The sequence below is a fragment of the Rhinopithecus roxellana genome, chromosome 17 (assembly GCF_007565055.1).
Source record: "Rhinopithecus roxellana isolate Shanxi Qingling chromosome 17, ASM756505v1, whole genome shotgun sequence".
Classification (NCBI taxonomy): domain Eukaryota; kingdom Metazoa; phylum Chordata; class Mammalia; order Primates; family Cercopithecidae; genus Rhinopithecus; species Rhinopithecus roxellana.
In genome coordinates, this window is record NC_044565.1 from 22,357,486 (window position 1) to 22,381,770 (window position 24,285).

General features: G+C 42.4%; 1 protein-coding gene across 1 annotated transcript in view; it reads left to right on the forward strand.

Moving 5' to 3' along the window:
• ANTXR1 (ANTXR cell adhesion molecule 1) overlaps positions 1-24,285 on the forward strand; it is a 248,040-nt gene that overhangs the window by 87,920 nt on the left and 135,835 nt on the right. Inside the window, exons 10-11 of the mRNA XM_030921455.1 lie at positions 2,412-2,510; positions 22,943-23,015. Of these exons, the coding sequence (XP_030777315.1) occupies positions 2,412-2,510; positions 22,943-23,015 (172 nt within the window). The remainder of the gene's footprint in view (positions 1-2,411; positions 2,511-22,942; positions 23,016-24,285) is intronic.

Below are 24,285 nucleotides of genomic sequence, written 5' to 3' on the forward strand. Positions count from 1 at the left end.
AAAATGGACACAGAAATAGGTTTCTGTAGGCTTAACTGAGCAAATAAGAGAAGACAAGATTCTTCTACAAATCTAAATTGCTTATTGAGCCAACCAAGGAATCTGTCAGATGCCTGACAGACATCTAAAGAAAACTACTAAGCCCATCTTTCTAAATGTAGCAATTGTACATTTGCATCAACATGTATATATAAATCCTCCATAGTCATAGGACTTATGCTCCTGAAAAAACCATAGGCCCATCACCTTAACTTTTGGATACGAGTCCCAGTTTTTCTGCTTTACTAATGACATGACTCTGGGCAAGTCATTCAAAATGTCACAATCTCCATTTCCTTATTGTGAAGGTCTCATACTTCTAAAAAGCATTCTTTTCTAACTTGTACTCCTTGTGGCACATGTAGCGCCTCTGCATTCTTTTATTTAAATTTCAGTTTCTTGCTTCACATCCAGGCCTGCTCCACTTTTCTGCAAAATCAGCAAACCTGCCTAAAATTAAAATAAAATAAGCTTTAAAAAAAATTCACAACTTCAACTCCTAAATGATTCCTCTGTCAGAAGGCAATGAGTCCCCATTTTCGTATGGTGGTTCAGAAGAGAATGGCTGAGTTCTAAGGGCATGGCGTTTGGTGCCTAATAGACCTCGATTCCAGTTCTGATTCTGACAGTTACCAGCTGTGGGATCTTGGACAAATTACTTAACTTCACTAAGATCAGTTTTCTCATCTGTACCTCCCCGGGCTGTGGTGAGGTTTAAATGACTCAGACATGTACAATATTTCACAGAGGGCCTGGCTCACATTGAGGGAGCAATTAGCATTAGTTACTATTGTCTTGGCAAACGTGACCTCTAAATCAGTTTCCTGGGAATGAAGGTGGCATACACTCATGACATTTATTAAACTTTGAGAGTCCCATATACTAATTCTCTAATTTCATTCTTCCTCCAACAAAAAGTCAACATTTAGACAGCAATGTACTGTTTAAGATCCACATTCACAAACTGCATTTTTTCCTCTGACCTTTAGTCTATTTCTCTTGTGATATTCCACATAGCATTATCCCAATCCCCAATTTGTAGATACAAAAGGATGATAAAAGTGAAAAAAGTAGAACACTGACCATTAGATACCAACAAACTTAAGCAAATATTCCCAAACATTTAGCCAACTAATTATTGTTTTTTTTCCATGTTAGGACTATTGTAAAGGACAGTTGTTTTTACTTAATGACGATTTTATTCATGTGTATTAATCAAACATATGTTAGGCCAATGAGCAATTAATATGCAGGCTAGCAAGATAAATGATCTCTTCTATGCAGAGACAAATGAGTACTACACTGAGGGGCTGATATCAATTCAAATAGGTAGTATTTGGCAACTGAGCACTGCTAAGCAACACTGTGATTCATGGCCGGGCGCAGTGGCTCAAGCCTGTAATCCCAGCACTTTGGGAGGCCGAGACGGGCGGATCACGAGGTCAGGAGATCGAGACCATCCTGGCTAACACGGTGAAACCCCGTCTCTACTAAAAAACATACAAAAAACTAGCCGGGCGAGGCGGCTGGCGCCTTTAGTCCCAGCTACTTGGGAGGCTGAGGCAGGAGAATGGCGTAAACCCGGGAGGCGGAGCTTGCAGTGAGCTGAGATCAGGCCACTGCACTCCAGCGCGGGCGACAGAGCGAGACTCCGTCTCAAAAAAAAAAAAAAAAAAGACTGTGATTCATTCCTAAGTACAATTATTCCTACCTAGCCTATGTACTGCTACTGTGTGCCCAGCAGAGATAGGAGTGCCATAGTGGCATCAAACAACTCCTGACGTAAAGGAATGTTTTTCCAGCTGGGGGAGAATAGACAAGAAAACAACACCAGACCATACGTAATGACAATCCTACACTATTCAGGACAAGTTGTGAATGCCCTAAGGCAGTGACTTTCTAAAATGTAGGCACTGTGGGCTCTTAAGAAATCCTTTCAGAGGAGTACAATGTGTAAAACAGACACAGAGGAGGTGAGTTGACTAAAGAGGAAGTGGAGGGCCCCTCCCCTGTGGCTCCCTCTGGCTACAGAGATCACAGATTTTCAAACTGCCTGAACTTGAAAATTGGCTAAGATTTGAATGGACAGAGAAGAGGGAGGAAGGCTTTCTGGGTTAGGAGGACCAGTAAGCCCAAAGATAAAAGGGTGGGAATTCAAATAAGAAGTGATAGGTCCTCCTCGGGACACCTAGTGAGGATGTACTGGTAAGTTGTGAAAGGAACCCACCTGGTTGCTTTTGGTTTTCAACCTAAATTAATTTTTGAATATTTTAAGCCTGGTGAAATGGTGAACAAATGCTATAAATCAGGGCAGATGGGAAGCTTAAGGTTATTGGTCAAGTAATGAGTCTTGTCATTATTCTTTATTTCAGAGTCATTTCAAGTTGTCGTGAGAGGAAATGGCTTCCGGCATGCCCGCAACGTGGACAGGGTCCTCTGCAGCTTCAAAATCAATGACTCGGTCACACTCAGTAAGTCCTTGCAGAGTCCATGGGTTTCTTCAACTGGCTTCAGAGAAGGGAATTCCCAGCCCTGCTTCCAGCAAGGCCACATACATGAAACTAGCAGAAAAGAGTCTTCTTTGCAGAAAGACCCGTAGCAAGGGCATAGTGAGCCCCTACAGTGGTTCCAGTCAGAAAAGGCACCCCCTGGGTGAGCACAGTCCCATGGGCATCCAGCTTGGTAAGCAGAGCAAGGCTGGACTTGAGCCCCTGTCCTCCACAAAACACAGAGCCACATGTCCCAGCCCTGCAGCAGCCCTCAGGAAGCAGCGGAACACTGGTTTCCTTGTCCCCTGCCATCTACCAAGTGGCTCACTCTCAGGTGGCAGTGCTGGTGATGGTTAATTAGGGCTAGAGAAATGTGAGGCGTCTTAACAAAGTATTGGGACTTTTAAGGGTACGTGTGAAAAAGGAATGGTCTAAATGCATTAATCTTGAATAAACCAAAAACCAAACCATTAGTCTTGCACATGTAGATTCTGCAGCTTTTTTCAATCTGGATGGTTCTTGTGTGGAACAGCCAAGAAACTCTCATCGTGGTGAATATCTTACATGAAATACAGGAATATGGAAGTAAAACTAAGTGCATTTCATGAGAAAAAATGAATTATCATAACATTGGCTTCTTCAAGAGACATTTGTAGCAGTCAAGTTCCTAATTTAAAGATGTGTGTGATTCATGTGGCTGACCAGGAGAGATGGGGAAAATTATTATATGAGGGACAGATGCCAGAAGCACTGGTTATGATTTGGATCTGGCATCCCTCACACAGATAATTATTTATTCCACATCTGTAGTGATAACCGTCATAATATATTGCATTTTCTGTAATGCTATGTACCTTCTAAATGCTTCACATCTTTTTGCTACAACAGCCCTGAGAGGTAGAGAGAGCAAGGAGGAGAGGAGGACACACATTTGTTGACTAATCACTCACACTAGTTTTCTCCTCCTGATAGCCGTTTTTGTGTGTTTTTTGTTTTTGTTTGTTTGTCTTTGGAGTCTGATTTTGCTTTTGTTGCCCAGGCTGGAGTGCAATGGCACGATCTCAGCTCACTGCAACCTCCACCTCCCAAGTTCAAGCGATTCTCCTGCCTCAGCCTCCAAAGTAGCTAGGATTACAGGTGTGCACCACTATACCCAGCTAATTTTTTTTTTTTATTTTTAGTAGAGACAGGGTTCATCATATTGGCCAGGCTGGTCTCGAACTCCTGACCTCAGTTGATCCACCCGCCTTGGCCTCCCAAAGTGCTGGGATTACAGGTGTGAGCCACCGCACCCGGCTCCTGATAGCCTTTTGAAGAAGGTTATCTTGTTTTTAAAGAAGAAGAATTGAAGGGGTGTGGATATTTCCTTCTTGACATCATAAAACCCACTTTAGTAGTTAAACAGACACATGCTGCGGCTTCCTCACAAACATCTGGAATTCCTGGCCTTGGAGTAATTCCAAACATTGGAAATATTCAGTTAGTTTTCTTAATATTTGGAAATGCTCTCACAGATCCAAAAAGTACGTGCTATTTGAAAACATTCTGAAATATCCCTGAGTAGTCACAGTGTGAAAGTTGGACATGCATCCCCAGCAGAGTTCTTTTTTCTCCCTTTCAATTGGGCTGTCGCTTAAGTCCCCCTTTTCTCTCTCTTTAACCAAAATCCCAAGTCTAACATCAGAAACTCCTGAGGGTTTAACTCAAAGATATCAATACCTTCCAAAGAAGACTTCCCAGACAAGCGGGCTTTCAGGCCCAAGCTCTCTGAAGACACATGGAAGTGGGCTGGGGAGAGAGAGAATCTACGCTATGTGCTGTTACTCAAAGGTTACACAAGATGCTGTATTAAATAAGATGAGGCCAGGCACGGTGGCTTATGCCTGTAATCCCAGCACTTTGGGAGGCTGAGGTGGGTGTATGGCCTGAGCTCAGGAGTTCGAGACCAGCCTGGGCAACATGGTGAAACCTTGTCTCTACCAAAAATACAAAAAATTAAGTGGGTGTGGTGGTGCACACCTATGGTCCCCAGCGACTCAGGAGCCTGAGGCTGGAGGATCACTTGAGGCCAGGAGGCAGAGGTTGCAGTGAACTGAGATCATGCCACTATACTCCAGCCTCGGTGACAGAGTGAGACCCCATCTAAATAGTAATAGGAAGAAGATGAAATGCAAATTCACTATGGATTTGTAAAGTGAGTACTCGAAGGCCTATTTTCCAACTTCTCTGTGAAATTGTGTTTCTTTCTTGGGAAACCAGTCCATCCTCTCTCTCCTTTCTTCCTTTCCTAATATATAGTTGCAAACATATGCACAGGCTTGTCACCTCATTCATATTCAAAAAGAAATAGAGGTTGTTGGGGTAGGGATTTGGCTTAAATCACAAACCCGTGCCTTCAACACAATGCCAACAGTTTGGAGAAAATGAAGGCAGTGATTTGATCATATTCTGTGCTGCAAGCAACACCCAAAAACTCAAGCATACAGCTATTAAAAATATTCCAAGGGGAAAAATAGCGTTTGAGGAAAACACTTGGCCTTTAGTTAGTAATTCACCTGTTCATTTCCATGCAGAAAATAATATGAACAAGAACCTGTAGAGGAAGAAAAGATGAGCAAATTTTAAAATGCAGCACATTTACATCTACATTTTTCTGTCAACTTTATAAATGTCATAGTTTCCACTGATTCCTCCCTATAAAATAAAATACACTTAGATTCCCTTACCTTTCCCATTTTCCTTCCCCACCTCTATACCCCAAGTTTTAAAATGTTATCTGTTCTTATTTTTATATCACATATTTCTTTTTTCGAGATTCTTTTTCCTAAGTGCAGCATTGAATTTTGTGACAAAAAGAGAACATAAGTGATACTATTAATGAGAAAGACTTAATTGAAGGCCCAATAATGAAGCTAAGGCTGTGTGACTCTAGCCACTTCAAACATGAGGCCAACCTCAGGGTCTTCAGCAAATAATGCAATAGCAGGCTATGTGAAGCAAAATCCGTCAAAAGAACAACTTAAAAATTATGTGGATAGTAGGAGATATTAATAGGATTTTTCAAGTCTTAGAACTTAATTTAAAAATTAGAGATCTGGAGCATGTATCTTTATGCTCTAAAGACATAGGGCATATAATACTTTTTTAAATGACTGTGAACAACTTTGCAAATTGATCATTCTAAGACCTGGACAAAAATGCCAATAGATTAATGCCAAAAGTAGAAATTGTTTAGACACATGCTTAGATGATAAGCATAACCAGAAAATAGGTTAATACATACTTCTCTCCCAATTTCCTTGCATTTGCTTAAAAAATCAACCACTTAGAAATCGAAGACAGTTTCTAGATTTGTGGTCAACAAAACAGATCCAAAATTCTGGATAAAATATGATTTTTCAAATTATATCATGTGGCCTCACTCAAAGGAAAGAAGTGGGAATCTCCAAGTACAGGAAACAAAATGGGAATAAAAACCCAAGTTAAGACACAAAGTCACAGGGGCTCCAGGCCAGGCTGCAGGCTGTGATCCCAATGCTGATGCAGATACAGGACACCAGATCTCAGGTCTGTGCCAAGGCATCACACAAAAGCAGAGCCCCCTGCAGAAATCAGGCTCCAGCAGGCTACACCAAGCATTTAATCGGGCAAGAAAGCAGGCAGGGGATGCAAATCCACAGGTGTAATGATGTTACATCCCCCATGTGATACAAAAGCACCAAGTCAAGAAACTAGCCCCAAAATATGTCTGTGACCTTCCTGATCTCTGTGGCCCTACAGACGCCATGCACCTTCACCCTGTGGCAGTCTTCCACATAGCCCAAACCCACAGCATGCCTGCAGCAAACAACCCCCTAAAGGTGGGCTGATGGCACACAATGACAAACCATGTCAAGATGAATGAAACAAACAGAACAAGCACGAAGGGAGGATCAGAGAGCAAATTTGAAAGGGAATGGAAAATAAACATGTTTAAAATGTGTAAAGAGATCAAACAGATCATAGGGGAAAGAATACTCATCAAAAGCAGATTTGCAGAAGAACTGAGTGTAAATTCTAGTTTTGAAAAAGTGTATTCACTGAAATAAAACTTCATGGAAGGATTAAACAGTGTAATTAGACACAGATGAACATAAACTATATGAACGAGAAGGGAATTTAAGGAAGTTTCATCTCATCCCCCAACCAAAGCACCACATCCAGATTTTTTTCACCTGAGTTTTATCAAGTTTTAAGGGACAAATGACCCATATCACATATGTACTCTTCCAGAGGAAAGAAATAAAGAAAATGTTTTGTTTGGTTTTGTTTTTTGAGACAGGGTCTGGCTCTGTCGCCCATGTTGGAGTGCAGCGGCACAATCGCTGCTCACTGTAACCTCTGCCTCGCAGGCTCAAGCAGTCCTCCCACCTTAGCTTCCTGAGTAGCTGGGACCACAGATGTGAGCCACCACACCTGGCTAATTTTTGTATTTTTTGTAGGGATGGGGTTTCACCATGTTGCCTAGGCTGGTCTCGAACTCCTGGGCTCAAGCTATCCACCCACCTCAGCCTCCAAAAATGCTGGAATTACAAGTGTGGGCCACCACACCCACCAAGAAAAAGCATATAAATTCATTCTATGATAATAACATAATCTTGGTTAAAAAAAAAAAAAATGGACAAAAGCCCTAAAAGTAGAGAATATTTGAGATCAAGCTCACTAATGACAAACATCTAAATCAAATATTGGCAAACAAAATCTAGCAATGTATTTAAAAAGGACCAAGATAGCTAAGACAATTTTGAAGACAGAGGGGGAATTTGTTTCTCATATAGCAAAAGTTACTGATGCCAGGTAGATATTAAAATTCATTATCTGTTCCTAATTTAAAAAAAAATATTTCTAGTAAACTAGGAATAGGATAAGACTCCTTTAACATAAAAATGTATCTGCATATTTGAATTCAAAACTCAGTATCATTCTAATAAAAAAATCACTATGTAGAGGAATTCACTTTAAAGTTCAGAAGAAAAAAGCAGAACAATCCATTTCACCACTATTATCTAATATTGATCTGAAAGTTCTAGCAGCACTGTCCAATAGAACTTTCTATAATGATGGAAATGTTCTAAGATGGTAGTAGCCACAAGCCCCATGTGGCTGCTGGGCATTTGATATGTGGCTAGTGCACTGAGGAACTGAATTAGTAATTTCATTTAATTTTTATTAACTTAAATGCAAATAGCCACATGTGGCTAGTGACTACCGTATTAGACAATGCCATGAACATTATAATAACACCAGAAATCTGATCATAGATATAAATACAGGAAAAGCAGCCAAACGTCATTGCTCTAAAATAATGCTTGTGTCTTCCTGGAAAACTAGAGAGTGAACCGAACTACTAGGCTACCGAGAGGGTAATTAAGTTTGATGACTTCAAAATAAATACCTTGCTTATAACAATCAGTAGCTTTGCCAGTGTTCAGCAATGACAATTAGAAAACATCACAAGAAAAATATAGCAACAACAAATAAATTTTTTAATTTATTTAACTTTCATTTTAAGTTCAGCTGTACAAGTGCGGGTTTGTTACATAAGTAAACTTGTGTCATGGAGATTTGTTGTACAGATTGTTTCATCACCCAGGTATTAAGCCTAGTACCCATTTTAGTTACTTTTCCTGATCCTCTCTCCTCCCACCCTCCACCCTCTAGTAGGCCCAGTGTGTGTTATTCCCTTGTGTGTCCGTGTGTTCTCGTCATTTAGCTCCCACTTACAAGTGAGAGCATGCGGTATTTGGTTTTTTGCTCCTGCATTAGTTTGCTAAGGATAATGGCCTCTAGCTCCAACCATGTTCCTGCAAAGAACATTATCTCATTCTTTTTCATGGCTGCATAGTATTCCATAGTGTATATGTACCACATTTTCTTCATCCAGTCTATCATTGATGGGCAGACAAATAAAATGTAACAAGAACTAACTTAATCAAATTTGTAAAGACGTATATGATGAAAGTCACAAAACTTTCTGAGGGATATAAAGAAAGTGTGAGGAGTTAGAAAGCCATAGACTCATGGCATAGTTACAAGCTCTGGAGCCAGACCACCAGGGAAAAAGAGTCCTGGCTCTGTCATATCTAGCTGTATGACTGTGACATCTTATTTAACATTTCCATGCCTCAGTTTCTCTCTCTGTAAAATGAGTATGGCAATAATAGCCATACTATGTCTTGGATTGTTATGAGGTTTAAATGTGGCAGGCAGGGCTTAGAATGGGGTCTGGGCCGGGCGCGGCGGCTCAAGCCTGTAATCCCAGCACTTTGGGAGGCCGAGACGGGCGGATCACGAGGTCAGGAGATCGAGTCCATCCTGGCTAACACGGTGAAACCCCGTCTCTACTAAAAAATACAAAAAACTAGCCGGGCGATGTGGCGGGCGCCTGTAGTCCCAGCTACGTGGGAGGCTGAGGCAGAAGAATGGCGTGAACCCAGGAGGTGGAGCTTGCAGTAAGCTGAGATCCGGCCACTGCACTCCAGCCTGGGCGGCAGAGCGAGACTCCGTCTCAAAAAAAAAAAAAAAAAAAAAAAAAAAAAAAAAAAAAAGAATGGGGTCTGATGCACAGTTAAGAGTCAGTCAGTCAGTGTTGGCTGCTGGTATTACTGTATTATCATCACTGTTATTAAATGGAGCAGTAACTGGGTATTGTAAAGATATCAATTGTCTTCATATTAATATCTACTTTTATTACAATCCAAATGAAAATTCCAGTGGGACTTTTTAAGTTAACAAAATAATTCTGAAGTTTATATGGAAGAATAAACGCATAAGAATTGCCAAGAAAAATGTGGAAACTTGCCCTAGCCAATTTTAAGATGTATAAAAAAGCTGCAGTAATTGGAGCAATGTAAGATCACACCACAATAGGCAAACTGAGCATTGGAACAAAGCCCATAAACAGAACCAAACACTTAGGTGAATTTAGTATAAAATAAGGCAGCCTTTCGAATCTATAGGGAAAGAGTGGATTATTCAAAAAATGACATTGAGACAACTGGCTAACCACTTGGAAAAACAATTAACTTCATTTTTAATCTTACACCTTTCATTCAAACAAATTCCAGATGAAGGAAAAATTTTAATGGGACATGAAGATGTAAAAATTCTAGAAGGAAACAAAAAAATTTATATAATCTTCCAGTTGGGAAGAATGTTTTAAACATGAAGGAGCATACCATGAAAGAAAAATTTGAATGTTTGAGCACATACTTTAAAATTCTCTTGTTAAACCCTACTACAATAAAAGAAATGGGAAACAAAATTGGAAAAATAGGATATATGACAAACACAGGGTCAATAAACTTAGTATAAAGACAATTCCTAAAATCAGTTTAAAAAAAAAAAAGATGAATACATCAGTGAGTAAAAGATATGCAAAGGAAATTTTTAAGAAAATAATGATTCGGATCACGAGGTCAGGAGATCGAGACCATCCTGGCTAACATGGTGAAACCCCGTCTCTACTAAAAAAAATACAAAAAACTAGCCGGGCGAGGTGGCGGGCGCCTGTAGTCCCAGCTACTTGGGAGGCTGAGGCAGGAGAATGGCGTAAACCCGGGAGGCGGAGCTTGCAGTGAGCTGAGATCCGGCCACTGCACTCCAGCCCGGGCGACAGAGCGAGACTCCGTCTCAAAAAAAAAAAAAAAAAAAAAAAAAAAAAAAGAAAATAATGATTAATAAGCATGTAGAAAATGTTTCATATAACCAAGAAAATGCAAATCGAAATAATCAATTGCCATTTTTACTTTGTGAGATTGACAAAGATTAACAAAACTGCAATGCGCAGTCTTGGAAACCTGTAGGAAAACAGGTGTTTTCATTCATCATCAGTGAGAGACCATTAAATCATTAGGAAGGCAATTTTTTAAATAAATTAACTGCTTTTATACATTTTTGACCCAGAATTTCAATTTCAGCTTCATCAAAAGGAGGTGACTGGGAATGTTTACAAAGACTTGGCCATAAGGATATTCATCACAATATTGCTTCTAATAGCAAAAGTAAAAATGGAAAGAACCAAGGGAATGAGGGAGAGAGGGAAAAGAAAAACATCTAAATGGTAACAACCTAAATGTCTGACAATAGGTAACCTGTTACATAAGTTATATTTCACCCCTAAATAATTAAACAATGTTGTAGAAGAATAATTACTAATGCAGGGAATGGGGAATGTTAATAATATAGCATTCTGTGTTGAAAATAAGTTACAGAACAATACACTGATACTATTTTTGTTTTTTGAACACACATATTTATATGCAGACAGAGACTGGAAAGATATACATCAAAATGTTAACAGCCGTCACCTCTGAATGCGACCACTATTAATTTTTACTTTCTTCTTTCCATCTATCTGTGTTTTCTAAGTTATCTGGGATCATATGTCCCTGACGTAATCAGAAAAAAACCCGCAAAATTGATTTAAAACTTAAATTTTAAATTCTTGCTAATTATTGAGGTCTAGAATACATCTTAAGTTTAACATTTGGTTGGTTCCTCCGACACCAGGCTGAACTCTGCTGGCCAAGAAGATATCTTGGAAATCTTCACACAAACTGTATTTACTCTGGCTGCACTTTTTCCTGCTTTAGTATTCAGTGTATTATGCCAAGAAAAGATACACTTTCAACTGGAGATGCACTTTCAGAGAGATTCAAATGCTAAAAAGGAGACACTGGAGTATGAGCTGAGACGTGATCCATTTTGTGCACTGTAAATTAAAAATGGACGTTTTACTAATGCAATAATGAAAAACATGCTAGACTATCCTGGTATTGCATGAAGACACATGAGGTTTGACTATAAACAAAAGAAACTGATTTTTAACAAACTCACTAAAATTGAGTTTATAGGCCATGTGAGAAATCAGATTCATGATATTATAGGCATACTTTATTTTTTGATGCAAAATTTTATTTCTCAACTTGATCTTCAATCCTATTCACCAGGCATGGCTCTGGTTTACTTTTGCACACTCTCAAAGGATAAAGCTTTGGACCATTTGAACATATTTCCCCAAACTGAACATCAGTCAGGAAGGCAGTTCTAGGAGTTCCGAAGAGGGGGCTCAACTTCCTAGGGGGAAGAGAGACAACACTCATTCAAACGTAGATGTTCCAGAGGGTGTTGTTTTCAAAAACCTGCCCAATTTTCTAGAAACTGTACTTCATCTTAGAAAACACCTGGGCTGCAGGGCTGCTGTGGGCACCCTAGGGAGATCATTAAAGTGCAGATGGGGAGGGAGGATCGAGGGCAGGAGAACATAAATTTCCCAAACAAAAGCCTATTGTTTCCTTGTCATGGGTTAGAGTTTTGCCATATATTGGTCAAAGGTACTTAACGCAAGCTGGATACATCCCTAGGGATTTGATATCATGTGAAGGTGATGAAATGCTATTTGTGTAACTCAGAATGAAGAGACATAAAGGAGCATATAGTCTCATGTTCTTCATGGGGATGCCCATCAGAATCACCAGGGAGCTTCCTCCAAGTGATAGCAGCTACTGACTGTTGAGTACCTACTCTGCAGTAGTAGGTACTGGGCCAAGCACCCTCCTGTATTATCTCATTTCATCATCACCGCAGCCCAATGAGGGAGGAGTTATTTGAATCCCCATTTTGCTGACGAACTCAGAGTGATTGAGTGCCCAAGTTCATGCAGATGGCAGGGGTGGAAAGGACTTGAACCTGGGCAGTCGGACTCCAAAGGCTTTAGACTGCTTCTCTACATTGCCTCCAAGACACAGATCCCCAAAGATCCCTGGGTTCACTGACTCCAAATGCCCAGGTGACAGATGTGTGCCTGATTCAGAGATGCTGATTTCAACAGATCCCCCTTATTTTGCAGACAGATAATCGCAGCTCAGAGAGATTTAACTGCTTGCCCAAGGTCACAGGGCACATTAGTAGAGAAGTCAAGACTTGAACCTAGATCAAGAGAAAAAGCCCCAGACCAGGGTAGGAAGAACTCCAGGCATTAGAGGTCAGTGCCTGCAGCTGGCTGTGTGACCACAGGTAAGGCACCTCTGCTCATTCCCCAAGTGGCCCTTTTTCTCGCACTTCAGGAGCATTTTGTGTATCTGGTGGTGTTTCCCCTTTGGCCCTCTTTCAGAGAGAGCTCTGGTTTTTGCCCACTGATTTTTGAAGTGGCTCCTGCAGAGACCGTGTTAGTGGATGTTCCCATCTTTCAGTCCTAGAAAAATAGATACGTTGAAATTTACTGCCAAAATCTAGAATGATTGGGTGACAAAAGGGAAGCTGTCACTAGAGGTAACTAGGTGGCAAGGTTTACAGTTGGGAGTAAAAGAGCTTATTCTGGGGGCGAGTTGACACAGTTCAAAGTTAGCTGCACCAGTCCCTGGTGGACAGTCAACCTTGATGTTTCCCCTGTTCTACCAAGTTTGAAATTGACTCCAGGTGAAAATTGTGAGCTCCATGAGGACTCCAGGCATGCGCTGCATTTGTTTTATGCATGGCTGGGAGAGATTTGCTTGTGAACTTCTGAGAAACGCACCTTCCCCCTAGTCCTGCTGTCCTGTGGGGGAAAGTTGGCATCCCCCTCCATTTCTGCACCCCGCGGCTCAGCTGTCATATAAGGTGACCAGCAGGTGGATGCTGCCTCTCCCCATTGCAATACTGCTCCTCTGCTATTTCAGTAGGATGATGGAAGAGAAAGTGATTAACTCAGAGACAAGCCATACTCCTGGAACCCCAGGCAGGCTAGTAGTCTGTGTCCCTTCAAACTGATATTTTTAAAATATTTGTTCAACATCCACTGACGGAAGTTGGGCATTGCCAAGGGAAAGGAAGAAAGTGCTCCTGGTGGCTCTGTCCCCCATGCAATTCAATTCTGGCAGCCAGCATGCATCCCACAGCACCTTAGTGGCCCAGGTGTGTGCCCAGGGTCTCCTTCCCACCTCTCCTCTGAGTTTCTCTGTAAATTTGTGTCCTTTAAGAGCAGTCAGCATTTGCCATAACCTGTAGCCATGAGTGTGCGGAAGGCTTTAGCCATTTTGGTAAACTTGCCACTCAACTCCAATTCCAAAGGTAAAATTATTCCAAATTTGTATACAGCCACAAGGGTTCATGTGTCAGAGACACATACCTTGTGCATGAATCCTGAATTATCCTCTACCGAGTGAAAACAAAGCTTTTCTAACATTTGTATTCTTAGCAAATTATAGCTGTTTTAAGTGCTGCAGTTATTCTGACCTCAGGATTATAAAATCTTAAAAAGCTGATGCTTCGCTTAGAAGATAATTTATAAGTTCTATAAATGTCAACAGTCAAGAATTGTTTTGGGTGTGGATTTATTGAGAGGAGAAAATTCTTTGCAAGAACCCTGAACCCCATTAGGTTCATTTCATTTCCTCACACTACCTAAAACTACCCTGTTAACTTCAGATAGAGACAAATGCCAAGTGCCACAGAATTATGTGTAATCTCAATTATGTTAAAAGTACTATGCATGGAAAAATTCTGAAATAATATTCCCCAAGACATTAATTTTACCAGTGGAAGTTGGAATTATCAAGGATTTTAATTTCTTTTTTATATACTTCTCTGTATTTCCCAGGCTTTTATACTAATATGTATTACTTTGTAATTAATACAAATAACAACACATATGGGTAGATAATAATTTACATCCTGAGAAGGCAGACCAGCTGTGCTGACAAACAGTTCTCAATGCTGGTGTGTGCCCAGAGCTGTGAGGTCACAACCTTGTGCGGAACGTGGGGTGTGTAGCCCAAAAGACGATCCAGAGATCTGCAGGGCTGCTAGGTCCCAGGCCTGCGCTCGTCTGGGAATGGACTCATGGTCCCTCACCTTTTACTTCCTCTCTTTCTGGGGCCATGATGTAACCTTGATCCTCATGAACACAGTAACAATAATAACCCACTTCATTTCCTTCCAAGACTGCCCGCAGCTCTGAGTCCTGTATTGGTATTTGTATGTAAGGTATTCTGACTCTACAGCCCTCCCATCCATGTCATGTCAGAGCCTTGGCAGCAATATAAGGCCCGTTGCTGGAATGTCCCATTTACATTATAAAGCTCCACCAGGCAGAGTGGCTCAGATGCAATTCCATCTACCCCTAAGAAAACCTGGACCCATTCAAGCCTGCATGGAGGGCTTTATCAAGAGACATTCTCTTACTCCAACCAGGACTTGTCTTCCAATGCCTCTCTAGCTGTTACCTCCTCTCTCTTCTACCCATGACCTTATAACACCTCTAAACTTTTCTGGGCATTACACCAGTACCCTGCGGGCTGTGAACTACACAGTTACATCTGTAGGCCCCTCTACAGTGGGCTAAAGAAGCATATAAAGCCATGGTAGACATTACGCCAGGTTTTCTAACCTCAACACTACTGACATTTTGGGCTGGATAATTTATAGTTGGGGAGTAGGGAGGGGCCTATCCTGTGCATTGGAGGATGTTCAGCACCATCTCTGGTCTCTACCCACTAGATGCCAATAGCATTCCTCCCCCAGTTGCAGTAACCAAAACTGCTCAGCCACTGCTAGTTGCCCCTTGAGGGGCAAAATCAACCCCCATTTGAGAACACTGTACTATATTCATGTCCAAAGATCCTGTTTAGATAAATAACTTGCTTCTTGTCACACCAATATTGTAAAGCCCTGACACAACCTAATAGACAGGTTGCAAGACTCAGTTTGCGCACACATTCACACCTTGTGTTTTGCAGGTACCTCGGTCAATGACCCCAACAGTACCCCACCTTAGTAATGACAGTTATATGCTGAGTGCTTATTAAGTGCTAAGTATTAAGTGATATCATCTCATTAAAATTTACAACAGCCTATGAAGTATTACTCCCATCTTATAGATGACAATTTTGAATTACGAACAGTGAAAAACCTTGCCCATGGTGACATAGCCAGTTAGTGGCAGGGCTGTGTTGGGTCTCCAGAGTTCAGGCTCTTAGTTTTCTCCATTCTACTCCAGCCTTCCCCAGAGAACAGAATGGAAAATCAAAAGACATGTCCTGGGTAGCTATAGCATATAGGAACTGGTAAAATAGCTACAGACCCAGGAAACTTACCTGGAACCTGTTGGCCAAGCCCATCCCCTGATCTCATGGCAACTAGCCAGGGAGGGCTTCCAAGGAAACCCTGTAACAATACCAGGTCAGGGAAAAGGTGAGGTGTGAGCAAGGGTATGGGCCGTGTCTAAGGAAAAGGATGGTGGCCAACTTGGTTCTGCCACTTTAAAGGCATCCCTCTGGCTTTAGCCCAAGATAAGAGGACGTTACAGTGGGTATACTCGTTCTGAGGATGTTTTCCAACTTGGCCCAACCAACCTACATTTCACTGCCATCCCTTCCCATTCGGTTTTGAATCTTCTCATTTCTCCTTGACTTTACAACCACTGTTCAGCCTTTCCAAGTAAAAGCCATTCTCTCCAGTTTCAAAATCTCTTTATCTAGAGTTTAATGTCTTCTATCAAAAGCTTGTTATCTCACTCATCTCTGAAAACCTTCTAGCCCCGGGCCTGATACATGGTACATTTCTTTCTGCTCTCAGCAACGGGTCCCATTTTGCTTTGTAATAAGACCCCCCCACACACATTTGTGAATTATCGATGAGGCAGCCCCAGTTGGGCAATCAGTCACCTCCATTCTGTCTGGAGCTCCAGAAAGCTCAGCCCAGATTCTTTGAATTTCACCAACTTGGAGTCCTGCTGAATATAATTGTATTCAGATTTTTGCACAATATTTTACAAGTCTAACTTTTTTCAAGCTGGTTACTTTTGGAGGCAATGAGGAGGTGGAAATATTCAGCCTAACTCTAGCCTGTCTGTTGTCCCATCATTTGGAGACACATTCCCAAACCAGCTGATAATCTGGTGCTGAACAGTTATATTTGGCTCTGGAATGCCCTGAAAATGCTCCCTAGACCCAGGGGACATTAGGAGAAACAGCAAGGCAAGCTCATTTCAGTCCCTAACCTCCACTGTTTTTCCCACTACCTAATGCAAATGTCACTATGGGAATGTAAGCTGTACTTCGGGGCTTACATCAGCTTTGGAGGGTTTCAACACACCCTCCCACTGCCTCCATAAGACTAGGGATTATTTTTCTCTTCCTATTTGCCAGAAATAAATATTTATAACAAGAAAAGATTGCCAAGACTTGAAAAGTATTTGAATTATTTAATCCGCCCTTATAAAAGGATTTGCTCTGATTGGTGTTTGAACTGGCTAATGAATTTCAACCCTGGTTTTATCCCAAATGCATTAGACAGCCACCAAACTGCAGGGAAGAATTCTGGGAACTTTCTTCTTTGCCAGTCTGAAAAGGATTACATTGTTCCGAGGTCTACACCTGTAAATATACACTTATGAGTGTATGGTTCCAGAGCATGGCTTCATGCTACTTGGCATGATCAAGGCCTCTGAAAAGATACCTGAACCTTTTCGTCAAGCTCTTCATCCCTAGCCCCCTCTCCTGGAAGGCAAGCTCCCGTTGGTATCCAGCCTTGCCCATTGAAGATCTGGCCATGTGCCTCCAGAGTTGTCAATATGAAGAGCCTCAGCTCCTGGTGTGCTTCCAGCTACATTATAAGACTAGCTGGGCTTACCTTGGGCAAGCTGTTTCAACAAAACTTGGGTTTGAATTCTGGCTCTGACACAAGTGGTACAGCACTAACTCAATTAACTAACCCTTCTGACTCTCAGGTTCTCAAAATGTAAATCATATCTCTCTCAGAGGGTTGTGGAAGCATCAAACGAGATCATGAGTATATGATGTTAGAAAAAATCAACATGCATGCATGTGTGTGTATACATATGTGTATGTGTATATGTGTGTGTATCTATATACACAAACAAATTCACTAAAGCTTTTCATTTCCCTATTAATTCCTGATGTCTACAAAGATGTTAATTTGGTAGAATGATATAATTAAGCCATCAGGAATTTTGAACATTTTAATGTTTAATCCCTCTGATTTTAAACCATACATCTGTGTAGTCTATTTTAAAGGTGTGGAGACCCATGTAATAAAGAAGAATAACATTTACTGAATGCTTAAGCGCTAAGTATCATGCTTTGTACTTGAATACAATATTATGTACTCCCCACACAATGTCATCACCACTGTTTATAGATGGAGAATGTGTGTCCCTAGTCACACACTAGTAAGAGAAGGGCCCAGAGTTGACTCTGTATGATCTGAAATATCCTCTGCCCCTCTCTGTCCCCTCGGTACGCAGCTTGAGGGATGCCTAGTTCCCAAGTCTGGGGTGTTTGGCACTCTGAGATAATGACACTCATTGGCCTCCAAATCCTGATAAATTCCCAAATCCTGATCAAACTTGTCAAACTCCTATAGACAGATGCCTTGGGTAAACCTATGTCATAGGTACACACAGAATTCTAAAATATCTTTGGTAATGGACAAAGGAAATTTATGTTTCAAGATTATCTAAAAATTACATTTGGCTAGGCCCAGTGGCTCACACCTGTAATCCCAGCATTTTGGGAGGCTGAAGTGGGCAGATAGTTTGAGCCCAGGAGTTCCAGAGCAGCCTGGGCAACATAGGACACCTTGCCTCTACAAAAAAAAAAAAAAAAAAATTTAATTAGCCAGGTGTGGCACTGCACTCCTGTGATGCAGTGACTAGGGTAGGGTAGGGTGGGGGGACAAGGTGGGAGGATCACTTGAGCACAGAAGGTTGAGGCTGCAGTGAGCCGTGATCACACCATTGCACTACAGCCTGGGCAACAGAGTAAGACTCTGTCTCAAAAGAAAATAACAAAAATTTAAACATAAAAATAAAATTTTCATTGAATGTCTGATTTCAAACTCCTACCCCTCCCTAATTTTCTCCCCAGTTGCAAACAGAAGCCAAGTGGGCCAGTCCGAGCTCCTGGCCTCTATTTCCCCTGCCCACCCGGTGCTAGTGAGCAGCGAAATGGCCACCCAGAGGGTGGACCAGCAGGGGCCTTGGCTGTCCTAGGAGTGGATCATGGCCCCACATACATCACAACACCACTGGCTTTGGCACATGCTGCAGCAAGGCTGGCACGGCCTTGGGGCCAAACGTGGCACGGCCGAGGTGCGGCAAGGAAGGCTTTGTGCCCTGCCTCCCAAATGGAGTTCCAGGAAGGAGTCAGATGACCTGAGTTATAGAAACCAAATGGTCCTCCTTTGTTTAGAGAGAGAGAGAAAAAAAAAAGTCACTCATTTTTGTGGTAAAACGAAAACAGGCTCCAAACCAAACAATCCTCTCAGAGCAGAAAATGCCAGCTCCACAGAGCAGGCCCACAGCCTGGGAGGCTGATACACTCGGGTGGAGGAAGGTCTTCCACAGCCTCAGCAAAGCCTTCGCAGGCCTCCCAGTGAGGTTTTCCTCTGTTTTGCTCCAGAAATATTTGGTCTCCCAAGCAGAAAAGGAAAAGGAAAGGAGGGGGAAAGTGAGAAATGTCTGCCTGGCCTGGGCCACACTAACCCTCTCACTCCTTTCCAGTTGGGATGGAGGGAGGAGAGAGGAGCTGTCCAGAGGCAGCCAGAAGGGAGGCCAGGCGCTAACCCAGGAGCAGGGCATGCCAGCCTGGAGTCTCCCTGGCTGTGGTGCTGCAGTGCGCTGCCTCGGATGCTCTCCTCGGCGTGACCCAACTCTTCCCACGGAAGGCAGCCAGAGTCACAAGGCCTCGTGTGGCGGCTCTGTGGCAGCCCTGTGGCTCTGTGGGCTGGCTCTGTGGGCAGGGATCTGTATTCCCAGGTACTGCTGGTGCATGTGCAACAGGATAAGCCATGGCCACGAGGAAATAAATATAGGTTCGAGTCAACCACGCCTGTCCCAAGTTCAGTTTATTCTCTAATAGAAGCCTTCCCTGGAATGGAGAGTCTCTTAGTGAGGAAAGTGTAATGCAGAGTTCATTTCCGGTCTTGGCTTGGCCTCTGGCATTCAGTGCAACCTTAGATCACTGTCATCTCTCTCAGCCTCCATTTTGCATCTGAAATATGAGCCTAATGATCCCTGCCCTGCCTTAACTCACAAGGTTGTCATCACAAGGAAACAAAGCGCAGCTTCTATCAAGGCTGGTGCTTATAGCCTATTAGATAACCACACAGACTCTGCAGCCAGACTGCCTGGGTGCAGATCCAAGCTCCCATGGGTAACTTAATCTCTCTATGCCTGTTCCTCACCTTTAAAATGAAAGGAATAATACACCGTCCTGATAGCTCTGCTAGAAGTTTAAATTTGACTAAGTGACACTCAGGAAGTGCTGAGAGACCGCCTGCATGCAACATGACCTGGCAAGTCTGGCTGTCATTGTAGATGCTCCTTGACTTAAGATGGGGTTACGTCCTGATACATCTATCATAAGTTGAAAATACCATAACTCAAAAATGCATTTAAAACACCTAACCTCCCAAACATCATTGCTTAGCCTCGCCTACCTTAAACATGTTTGAAACACTGACATTACCCTATAGTTGGGCAAAATCATCTAACACAAAGCCTGTTTTATAAGAAAGTGTTGAATAGCTCATGTAATTTATTTAATATTGTACTAAAAGTGAAAAACAGAATGGTTGTATGGGTACTCACCATTAATATACACAACTGAAAGTACCTTCATAAAGTCACAATATTGTTTAAGTGGAACCATTGTTAAGTTGGGGACTGCCTGTATTATCATCACAGATGGAAGGACATCTTGAAAATAATAATGCTTGGGCCAGGCACAGTGGCTCACGCCTGTAATCCAAGCACTTTGGGAGGCTGAGGCAGGTGGATCACAAGGTCAGGAGCTCGAGACCAGCCCGGCCAATATGGTGAAACCCGTCTCTACTAAAAAAGTACAGAAATTAGCTGGGCGTGGTGGCAGGCACCTGTAATCCCAGTTACTTGGGAGGCTGAGGCAGGACAATAGCTTGAACCCGGGAGGCGGAGGTTGTAGTGAGCCGATATTGTGCCACTGCACTCCAGCCTGGGTGACAGAGTGAGACTCCATCTCAGAAAAAAATATATAATAAAATAATAATAATAATAATGCTCAATTCAGGTACTGCATGATCCTACACTGTCATCATATGCTTTATAATTTTACTCAACACAGCGTCACCATTCCTGCAACAATCCATCATCTGCCAACAGCTGATTCTAAATATGGGGGTAACCTCCAGTAGTTCCCTGTTGTGCTTAGGAAAAACTTCAAAAGCTTCATCACAGCCTATGTGGCCGTGGTCATCTGGCCCTGCTGCATTTTCTAGCCTCGTTTTGAGCCATTGTCTGTCTCATTTAGATTCAACAGCCCTCACTGGCCCTCTTTTAGCTCTCAAAAGATCTGGGGTCCTTCTTGCCCCAGGATCTTTGCAGTGCCTCCCCCTCTCCCACTCTACCCCCTCACCGGACCTCAGGTTTCAGCTTAAATAGCCTTTCCTGGGGCGGAGCGTGGGGTGGGGTAGGGAAGAATTTCCTGACGTCCCAGATGAGGGCCAGACCCCTCCTTCTCCTTTTGTGTGCTCATCACAATTATAATTACATAACAGTTTATGTAATTACTAGCATGTTGGCTCCTTGGACAGGGTACTTTATCTGTTTTGTTCATTGCAAGCCTTAGCACATTGCTTGGCACATGGTACACACTCAAAGAATTTATTTCTTAATAGTGTTAAATAACTGTCTTTCCTGCCTCCTATAAAATCCATGAAAGCAGAGACTGCGTTTCTCCTCTCAAAGCCTACGTCAGCCTACATCTCTAGTATATAGTAGGTCTTCAATAAGTATTTGTTGCATGAACTAATAAACAAATGACCTGGAGGCCGGGCACAGTGGCTCACGCCTGTAATCCCAGCACTTTGGGAGGCCGAGGCGGGCGGATCACGAGGTCAGGAGATCAATACCATCCTGGCTAACATGGTGAAACCCCGTCTCTACTAAAAATACAAAAAACTAGCCGGGCGAGGTTGTGGGCGCCTGTAGTCCCAGCTACTCGGGAGGCTGAGGCAGGAGAATGGCGTGAACCCGGGAGGCGGAGCTTGCAGTGAGCCGAGATCGCGCCACTGCACTCCAGCCTGGGTGACAGAGCGAGACTCCGTCTCAAAAAAAAAAGAAAAAAAAAAAAATGACCTGGAATAACCTCCCTAACTTTTCACCACTTGAAGATTTTCCTGTACATCTTCTTCTTCCTCTTGCCAACCGGGACGTTGTGCTTAGCACTCAGATGTGTCCTCTAACTCCCATCCCAGGCAGCTTCCTAACCTTCACTCAGGCAAGAGTTTAATGTCAGCTATATTCTGCAGTCATGACTTGCAGATATCATAAGAGACATCAGTGTCACCACAAAAGCAGAATATTATCCTTTAATAATATATGTATTCCTTTGTGTCTTCTAGTTATAGGAACTTGTAGTCACAGCCTGATTAATGACACAGATCTTATTCATCTTCATTTCATCTATAGGCCCTACCACAACCTTTTTGTACAGCACATGTACCTGATAAAAGCTGAGGCTTGAAGGAATGACTATTATATACTTAGTATAACTTCTCAACCCTGCCTCTGGCCCCAGAAACTGGGATACAATGAAGTTCTTAGGGAGGTTGAATTAAAGCCACTTTAAGCTTTTTCCTGGTCATCCATTAGAATAAGTACAAGAACTTCCCTACCCCAAGAGTCCCCCACTCTGATCCACCTTCCACAGCTACATCTGCTACAACCTCCAAAACCATCACTTCAGTTTTACTCAAAAACCCACCGAAGTTCTTTCTATAACTTACAGAACTTTGTCCAAATCCCTCAGGCTAACTCAAAGAACTTGACCAAACTGTCTATACTGATCTTTTCAAATCCTTCTTATATCCTACCTTGAAACATGCCTTTAGTATGTCCTGTCTTTGCTCAATGTCTCTTCCCCATCTCTGCACAAAAGCATACCTCATGTTTTGTGCTTTCCTATGACCTGACTATGACAGCCGTGTAAAGGAAGCTCCCTGTCTTATGAAGCCCAATGATGCTTTGGTGAAGTCATTTGTCAGCAAACTTTTTCCACAAATATGGTTTCTCTCTCAAACTAGACTTAGATATGGAACTCCTTAGGACCAGTCTAATATTTTCTTGTTTCCCCTCAGTGATTCCTGCTCTATCTAGGAGTTCACCCACTATTTTCTCACCAGTTGACTCGACTGCACGTACCACAGGAAGCTATGATTCAGGCAGGAGCACTTGAGTTCACTGCTAATGGGTTTTGCAGCTCAAGAGTTTTTAAGCTCAAAATGATTTTTGTTTTTCTGGTATCTCCCTGGACTTGGTTGATGTTCTCTAGAAGTCACTGAATTTGAAATTATAAACTCACCTCCCTCTTCTTAATCCAGTGATTTCCTTTTTGCAGATGAGAAGCCCTTTTCTGTGGAAGATACTTATTTACTGTGTCCAGCGCCTATCTTAAAGAAGTTGGCATGTAAGTTTTCACCAGCAACAGAACCTTCCAGCCAGGGAAGAGAGAGAGGAGGTGTGGGGGGACAGGGGGAAAGAAAGCATCTAGAGAAAGTGCAGCCTGTCTCTAGGTTCCTCCAGCTTATGATGGAGCCAGTGTTTACAGTGACCCAGACACCAGCATAAGTGTTTTACAAGGTACATCATTTCATTCCCCCAGGTTCCCCATTAACCAGGTATTCCCACTATCCCAATTTTACAGATGTAGAGACTGTGGCTGCCAGACTTTAAATAGCTTGCCTAAGGTCATAAGCAGTGAGTGGAAGAGTCCGGGCTCAATCCAAGGTCTGTCTGGCTTAATCACACCTACACTTCTAGAAAGTTCTCACACACTTGACCTCGCTCTGTCATCACCATTGCCCTGCTAGATGATTGTTATCTCCTCCTTAGAGAAAGGGAGGCTCAGAAAGGCCAAGTTGGGCCATGGCTGGTTCATGGCAAGCCAAGACCTCAGATTCACACCTTCCGATTTCCCACACAGTGCTCCTTCCTCTACTCTGCACAGCATCGGATGTTCACCCAGACCAGAAAAAGTTCCCTGAACTAATTTATGGGTGAAAATCTCATGGTGATGCAATTACGATAAGCACTAATGAGATGAGATCAAAACCATCAACAGAAGAAAGAGAATGGGCACCCTGAGCAAGAAAAGAAATACATGGGAAATGAGGCAATGCTGGTGCAGAGAACAACAACAACAAAAATAACCTCTCCAAAACTGTGTCTATAACAGGCTAGACAAAGAATGGAGGCTTTAAGGGAAAAATGTTGAACTTGTTCATCTGAATTTTGCCTTTAATCCTGTGTTCATATTGTAAAACCTCCAACTCTGGTTGCCTAGCATCAATCTGTGATGCCACTGATTTCACAAATTAGCTCAGTGTCCATGCTGCAAAATGCAACAAAACATAAGGTCAGTTTCAGGTGAGTGTCTTAGAGTGGGAAGAGATAGAAGGCAAATTCATCTTCTGCTTTACCTCTGTGAGTCTGTTGGATGGTAACAAAGCCACCCCCATCAAATCACTGAGAGTCCAGATAACAGCAGTAGAATATCACATTTGTAGTTAGCCCAGTTTATCCCCCATTGACTTGGACTATTTTTAAAGAATACTTTGTCCAACTACAATGTGACAAGCAAGTTAAATGAAAGTAAGCTTTGCCCATTCAATGCCACTCGCCTGCAATGCCGAAACATCTGAATGCACTGCCTTAATACACCAGCCACGCATATCCTGACAT